At 39.5% G+C, this 8,371-nt stretch overlaps 1 protein-coding gene across 2 annotated transcripts in view; it reads right to left on the reverse strand.

Annotated features, from left to right (window-relative positions):
• The window catches only part of tmcc1a (transmembrane and coiled-coil domain family 1a), a 43,698-nt gene that overhangs the window by 21,307 nt on the left and 14,020 nt on the right, over positions 1 to 8,371 (reverse strand). The window contains exon 1 of one of the 2 annotated variants that reach the window (XM_017409719.3): positions 6,593 to 7,168. The exons of the other annotated variant lie outside the window; for it this stretch is intronic. Within the exon in view, the coding sequence (XP_017265208.1) occupies positions 6,593 to 6,730 (138 nt within the window). The 5' untranslated portion in view covers positions 6,731 to 7,168. Of the gene's footprint in view, positions 1 to 6,592; positions 7,169 to 8,371 lie in introns of those variants that run through there. 2 annotated transcript variants of the gene reach the window in all.

Genomic DNA, 8,371 nt, shown 5'->3' on the forward strand with positions numbered 1-8,371 from the left:
GATGGGAGGGGAGTATGCAGTTAGCTGAGGTCTTAAGTCTTATAGAGGCAGAGCTGCTATTAAGTCACGCCTGTGACGCCAGTTTTATTTTAGGATTTAGATTTTTTTATTCTTCAATAAATCTCAAACAGAGTCATAAAATACTTGTGGCAGGAAAACATTTTTTAATCAGTTAATCATCTTTTTCTTTTATCGTTTTGTTTTTATTGTGGTGACTCAAGACCTCTTCACATAACTACTTTTATTGGAAGTACAGCGGATTATCAGCCTTTATAGATGTGAGCTGACTCTCAGCTACTGCCACATCAAACTTTAGCTCAATATCTGTAAATTTGACTGAGCTACAAATCATTCAGTGTACATCTAATGATTACTTTCAGAGAGTTTCATTAAAATTTGTCCACTGGTTTATGAGATCTTGGAAACAGGACAGACAAACAAAGCAGACACACACAAGTTTGTATTTCTATCCTTATTAAGACAATGTATTAACTTCCACTCATTTCTGCAGCCTAACCATGGCCCTTCCTCTAAACCTAACCATTACGTGTCTAACCCTAAAATAAACCCAATTCACACCTAAGCCCTTAAACTAACCCCAAACCCAAAAAGGATGTTCCACCATATTAGGACCTGGTCCTGACAAGGTCGGTGATGGTATCAAAAAAGGTAACAAAAACCAAGTACACACACACACACACACACAAGCAAAACCAATGTCACCCTTTATTGATCCACAACTTGCACGTCACCTTTTTACTCTCTGTAAATTCTGGAAAGCACTTCACAGAGTTTCTCATTTACTCATACAGTGTTTCATTTATACATCTTTACACACTATATTCAGCACTTTTTAAATATACTTACTCATGCACCTATAAGTTATTCGGTGGGCAGTGGGGTCACAGTGGGGTTATCGAGACCCCAACCTTCCGATGCAACTTTATTTGTCAATCAGAGCAGGTTTGGAGTCTCACTTGCAGAACTCAGGTCTTATCGGTGCAGTTTCTGATTTACAACCACAAGATAATTTTCTCCACAAAACAAATTTGCCCTCAAGTAGCAAATGAAACTATTTTCTAATTCAACCACATCCTGTGAGGGCGTCACAAGCTAAGTTACTGAGAAAAACATTAAATATTAGGAAAGCATAACAGAAGGCTTCTTTGGTTAGAACTATTATTGCATTAAAACTCTGACAATATGACTCTTTATAGAACCCAGCTACACAAACCATTCAGCAAGAATACAGATGGGCCTGATGTAAAACACACTGACATTAAATTATTATTTAAAACACCAAATAAAAAAATATGCTGGTGCCATATATGGCCAAACATCTTACTTTAACAACCTACTATAAACGGCAAACAGACACACACAATGCACCAGCAGAAAGTAATCAAAGTAAGGAGAGAGCTATGAGCCTGAACAAAAGGACCAAACAGGACATCCATTATATTCAACTCAGTCAATAATAGTGTTTGCTCTGGTGATCAATGATTGTCTATGCAACACGGATGTCCACATTATTTAATTAGAAATACACAACTGGTCTGAAAGCGAAGAATGTTCAGACCTTTATATTGGAGAGACCAAACAACCTCTCCACAGACGCATGGCTCAACACAGGAGAGCCACCTCTTCTGGACAGGACTCAGCTGTCCACCTACACCTCAAGGATAAGGGACACTCCTTTGAGGACCAAAATGTTCATATTTTGGACCGAGAAGACAGATGGTTCGAGAGGGGGGTAAAAGAAGCCATCTATGTCAAAAAGGAGAAACCAACATTAAACAGAGGAGGAGGTCTCAGATTTCAGCTTTCAAAAACATATAATGGAGCTTTAGGCCTGATCCCCAGTCAGTTTCACTCCAATCAACACCTGCACTCATGTGACAAGAGTGGCCCATCAGTGAGTCAGACAAACAAGGATTCTAACGAGCCTCCATTGTTAGGAGAGTGAGAACAATTTGCAAGCAATCCAGCTTACATCACATCTCAGCTTTAAAAGCTCAACTCCACACTCTCTATTTCTGAATTGAGAAAGCTCCTCGGATGAGAAGCGAAACGTCTTCAGCTACAGAATAGAAGTCCAGTTGTTTTCATTTAGTAAGAACAAGTTTTCAATCTTTTTCAAAACTTGGTACAAGTCACAAACCAGAGACCTGCTAAACTTATTGGTGGATCTTTCCTACAAACCTCCTCAGTTCACTGAAACACTGCAGTTTGATTTCAGGTAATGCTGACTGACTAACCTACAAAGAGCACACTCAGACACTACCTGAAAAACAACTTGCTATGGGCTGGTCTTAGTAAACATGCGGGGGATGACATCACCTCCAACTAAAAACACATGCTTCATTATTCCCAGGGCTGTGTCTCTCTTTGCTGAAACTTGGTTGTTTGATTATAGTCGGGTGTGACTGAGAGCGCCTGTCTTTACCAGGACTAAGGTGCATTCTTCTGGTAATGTGGTTTGAGCCTGACTTGGTAGTTCTCACATACATCTGCTGTTTCAGCTGCATGCAAAAGTGACAGAGCAACACCTTCCGGTTGTCTTTAGCCAGTTTACAAAACACTCAATGTTGCTAAAGTAATTCCAGGACGAGCCATGGCGTCCTGCTTCAAAGGTCAGAAAGACTTTCCTGAACGCACAGCCGGTAGCCCGAGGGGGTGGGACATGATGAGAGCTCAGTGATGAGGATGTTAAACTAACAAGGACAGAACGAGCCTCAGGGACCAGGTGATGTTCCATTTCTTCCTCCCACTGACCCTGTTCTTCACAGCTGTCTTACAAGGTGACAGCTCTGGAAGAAACACATCCTAAAGCCTTCATAAATGAGGCTCTGGTGTCAAACTGTGTAGAAAATAATGTTTGTAACTTAATATTATATGTGGCAACAATTAACTGAAGACCAGTCAAAAATATATTATAAAGAAACAAAATCTGTGCCAATTTCTTTTTTTCATATCAATGGTTAATGCCTCCTTAAATTATTAAATTAAAAATTTGTTAATGGCTGTCAAGTGCCACTTGCATCTGTTTACCTGTGGAAACAACCAAAGTGACTGAAAATAGGTCAACAATTGTGACATCAATGAAAGAGCTGTTTGGGATGGAGAAGTCTGACAGTTTTAATGTACTGGTACTGTATTCATGCTCAGATTTGTTAAGTATAGTATACAGATAAGGTTCCATGTAGTATTTGGCAGATTCAACAGAATGTTTTATTTACATTTAGTGCATTTCAGAATTGCATAACAATATCTCTGGAAAACTACTAAAGTAACTAAAGTACTTGCATCATTTCATAAAGTGTAACATTTTTATGTTTTATTTCATAGTTTGCAATGCCTTTAATGCATGGTTGAAATCTTACAATATTAAAATAATTATTCTTCCTGTAAGCAAGTTAATAATCCAGTTAGATTTAATATAACTTTTTAATAACATTATCTTTCATACTGTTGCAGTTTTAACTGAGCATAACGTGCGCCGACATAAGCTCCTTCATTTTTGTCAGGATAATCAGATCTTCGGCATAAGATTAATGGTGCATAAGAAAAATCATACAATTACACCCAATTTGCATTAAGACGCAGAATTTTCCTCTGTGTAATTGAGTATTTTTACCTATACTCAAGCAGCCAAGTACAAAAGTTGGAAAACAAAGAGAAAGTAAATGTTAACAACTCAGGTCATGATGTGCTAAATCCTGATGGAGTGCATACATTTCACATTTAGATAATCTTTTAGTGATGGTCTTGCCATTTCCTGTTGTTAAAAATGGTATTATTTAGAGTTATCTTCCTTCAATTGATAGTGTTATAATATAATATCCCACTCAGGTGGATTTTATTTGCTCAAAACACTTATTCATCTGCAATCAAAAGAAAAACCTCCGCTTCAAATTTTTTTAGCAGAACACTGCTTAATAGGAAGCTATTTGACCTACTTGAAAGTTTACAAAATCAGTTATGTAGAGCAAAAAAAGTGGTTCTTTCTCTATCAAATGAAGGACTGAAGACTTTTTTTTTAAAAAAGGTGCAACATGGCAGTTTAAAAGCACAATTCAGACCAAAAGTGATGACAAAAATCAAAAGATCAAGCTTAATTCAGTGACAAACATATAAACAGAACCTAACCCAGGTAGAGAACTTCCTAAATAAAGAATACTCAACTCCAATCACTCAAAGTGCTGTCAATGGAAAGCCTTGTAACCACCAAGGTGTGTTGAATTTCATAGACTTTATTGTCATCTAAGGCCAACTCACCTCGACATTTATCAGGTTTTGCACACAATCTTGAAGACCAGGCAGCTTAAATTCTGCTGCAGTGGAACTTAAGCTAAAATATTCTGAAATTCAGGGGACAATTTAGGGTCACAAACAAAAAAAAAAAACCTCACTACTTCTCTATCTAAGTCTTAAAGTAAAAAATTTGCACTCTAATATACAGAATTATCATCTCAAATCCAATGGAGAGCTTTCTTAGTTCTAGATCCCGCATGAATAAGAAAAACACTTGTCTGAGGTGTTTTGTTTCGAGAGAATTCCTTATATTATAACAACCGACAACAGAAAACAAAGGATGAGCAGGAAGGCAGGTGGAGATGTGGCTTCAGGGAAAGAAAAAGGTCACCTACCCAACCCCCTCTTTTCCAAAAATTCCTATTATCTCACTCCTGGAGGGAACAACTTGCAGACAGGCCCTGGGNAAGCTGTGATTTCTAAAGACAAACACTGCTTCAGTCTCTCTCGGGGATAAAAATCTTATGGTGTGAGAGCCTGAAGACTTGGCTTTGAGCTTCATCTCCATTTGGTAGCTCATATTCCACCAGTACCTCCGCCCCATTTCCTGCAGTCACATATTGGCATTAAAACCCTTAGAATCCCGCAGCAGTTCACACCTTCTACCTGCTTTTGTTTCCACTTTATTTTATCCATCTGAGATATAATGATGAGACAATCCTTCATGTGTAGCAAAGCTCCTTTATTGTCTGCATTGACATTAAATACGAAGAGGTAATATAGTAATACTTGAATGCTGCTCAGTTGCACATTTTTACCCACAGCATGGGTAGAAGTGAGTACAAGAAGCTAAGCTTTGCGTTGCACAATTTACTGATAATTACACAATAATTTACAGCTTAAAATAAGCAAGGTTTCATTTTGGGAACAGACATGGCTGTAGTTGTTGTTGTGCAGCGGATACAAAGGTTTTGTGCAGCACCAGCGAAAGAATGTGTGAAGGAAAAGATTCTTTGCTCGATTTATTTGGAAAACCAAGAAGAGAAAGTCACCAACATGACTGCCAAGCTGACATACAAGATACTTATTTAACTGGAGAAACTATAACTCCTTAACAAGCAGAATATAAGGATAGGCCTACTCGGCTGACCGCAACCTTTGGAAGAATTTTATGTTTTGAAAGTCTTAAACCAAAGAGCATTTATTTATATATTAAAAAAAACCCTTCTGGTTTCCTCCCACAGACCAAAAACACACACATGCTAAGTTAATTGGCAGCTCTAAGCTGACTCTAGGTGTGAGTGTGAATAGTTATCTGTCTTGTTTATCTCTATTTGACCCAGTGAAGGACTGACGGCCTGTCCAGGGCGTACCCCACCTTCTCGCAGCTCTAGACAGAAAAGTGACATTATTGAAATGAGCTTATAGTCTGGCTATCGATCAGTGCAGTCTTTGGACATCACCTACAGAACTGAACCTCCCAACTATAAGATTTCTAATGTGCACTACATGCAAATGTCCAAGCTTAGTGAATCTGCTGCCACATTGTATCTAGGAACTAATTGGATTATATTGAAAATTTCTGACAGATGCATCCATCAGCAAAACAAAATAATAAAAATAATCAAGGAAAATTGAACTAGATCAATTAGTTAATCTGGAGCTAACTGTAATTAATGTCACAGACTGAGCAGCAGCTGCCGAACAGCAGGCTCTGAACAAAAACATAATCCTGACTTAACACGACCCATCCAAGCTCTTTACCCGCACTACCACCTGGGGACAATTGCGGAAGACAGCTTTACAGCTTGCTGTTGAAAGCAAGTCATAAATGCTCCCTAATCAGAAACAATCAAACATAATGTGCACAGTAATAACCACCCTTGGTGAGGGCTTGAATCGATTCTACAGACTGTAATTCTTAACACTTCAGCATGAGTTAATGTTTATTAAAAGCTGATATTAGATCAGAAGACAGACAAGCCCTGTTAATATGACAAATAAACTAACAGTAAGCAGACAATTAAAAAAAAAAAACTTGGTTATTCTTAAAAAGTATAACGGGTGCAAATAACACTTTTGTAAGAACAAAATCAAACCTCTCATCAAGCAACAAAAAACAACTGCTTATCATAAGACTGAAGAAATAGATGACAAAGATAATGAAAGGGAAAGAAATTCTAGAGCAATGCTTCATTCATTCATTCATTATAAAGAAGATATCACCAGGTTTTTTTGTTTTTTCTTTGCAACCAAAAGCTCATACCAATCTGCTTTTTCTCATAAACAAAATTCCACCATATGAAGACACAGAAATGGTTGTCCGTTGAAAGCTTACCTTGGAGTATTGTCTACGAAGACTGAAGCGCTGCACCATCCTTACTGACTGACAGATCCACAGCTGGAACCCCTGCTCTACTCCACTCTGTTGAAACCCCTCCAAAGTCCACACCACCTCATATGGTACGCTCCACATTCACACACACACAAACACACACACGTGGAGCACACACTCTACCTTCCCCTTTAAATAGCCATGTGCACACATTTCTAGTACATGGCGCTTCCCCTCTACTACGCAAACACATGTGAAAGGAGAAGAGAGGAAAAAAGTGAGAGATAAAAAAGGGAGGGGGCTAAGAAGAGATAAAGACAGCCATGCTGTGTCGCCTCCCCACTCATATTAACTGTGAAATGAGCCGTCTCACACAGATCCACCCGCCCACACTCACATGGCTGTCAGTGCACAGTTGATTTTCAGTGGACCCAGTCAGAGACACAACCAGTATGTGGAAGTCGGATGGAAATGAGATGTCACGCATGCACACACACTCTCTTCCACGTCCTCCTCTGAAGACAAACCTGATAACACATTCACACTCAGCTAAGAGCTGAGCTCCCACTCATCTAGAGCGAGGTGAAGTTGCCTCCTGCTTCCTGTCAGTGAGCTGAAGGGTGGGGTGGTGGTTAGCAGGAGGTGCTGGTAGAGAGACTGAAAGGGAGGAGGGGGAGACGGGAAAGGAGGAGGGACCAGCTGACTGCTTGTATTAGCTCTCTCCAGGGATAAAGGAAGGGGGACAGTGAGGGAAAAGAAAGAACCACAGGGAGGAAATGGAATAAAAAGGAAGGGGAAAAACAAAAAAAGACCTGTTTGTTTCATGCCTGAGAACTGATCACTGACTGAACATCCCTGATAAACAACTTCAAACAAGCCCTGAACCCTCAACCTCCGCTAGCAGCAGGATGTCGCACCTCCAAGGTCAACTATGCTGTTACTATGGAAACAAAATAGGGTATACATTGAGGTAGCTTGCCACAATTTTAAGGGTAACCACAGCGACAGCTTGGATTACCCTAATGATATTGCTCTGTTGCTATGCTGAGACAGGGCTGTGATGTTGGCGGTAGATGAGTGAGGAAGGTTGCAGACCTCAGAAAGGTTGATGCTCCTCCAACACAGCAGCAAGACTAACAGAGCACACATGTATGGCTCTCTGTCATCTCAGCCGAGGTCATTGACACAGGACTGAGGGTCATTTGGTTTACAGTTGAACAAAAGGTGAATGGACTTTACCAGATATTCCTCCCAGATTAATGCAGATATATAATGTGGGCTGTTTGAAGCCTACTATTCACAGCTGGATTGATTGCTAAATATTATTCTGTCTGAGATATTGCTAGAATGTTTTTGACACAGATATTTTCATTAACCCAAGGATCAGTCAGGTCTACATTAAGCATGAGCTCATGAATCAAGGCCCAGCGCTGCTCAGAGCAGCTTTGTTGACCTGACAGCACCATCTGGTGGCAGACAGAGCAAACTACAGTAATTTAATTTCAAAAGTTAAATACAATTTAAGGTTGTAATAAATACACTCCCTCTGTAAAGTAATTCAGTGTATTTCAGATATATTTAAAGAGCACTACATGACTAATAAATCTCTTTTAAGGTTAATAACTGTAATGAATGTATCCTCTGCAGCAGCAGGAGCTTTTTGAGCTGAAGCAGCAGGAAAAGTGACTGCACATCAGAAGCAAGGGGAACCTTAGCTTTAGATTGATAGGTCACTGACAAACAAGGCCTGACATCAGTAAAAAGTGTGTGTGTGTGTGTGTG

Source organism: Kryptolebias marmoratus, linkage group LG8 (assembly GCF_001649575.2).
Source record: "Kryptolebias marmoratus isolate JLee-2015 linkage group LG8, ASM164957v2, whole genome shotgun sequence".
In the NCBI taxonomy this organism is placed as follows: Eukaryota; Metazoa; Chordata; class Actinopteri; order Cyprinodontiformes; family Rivulidae; genus Kryptolebias; species Kryptolebias marmoratus.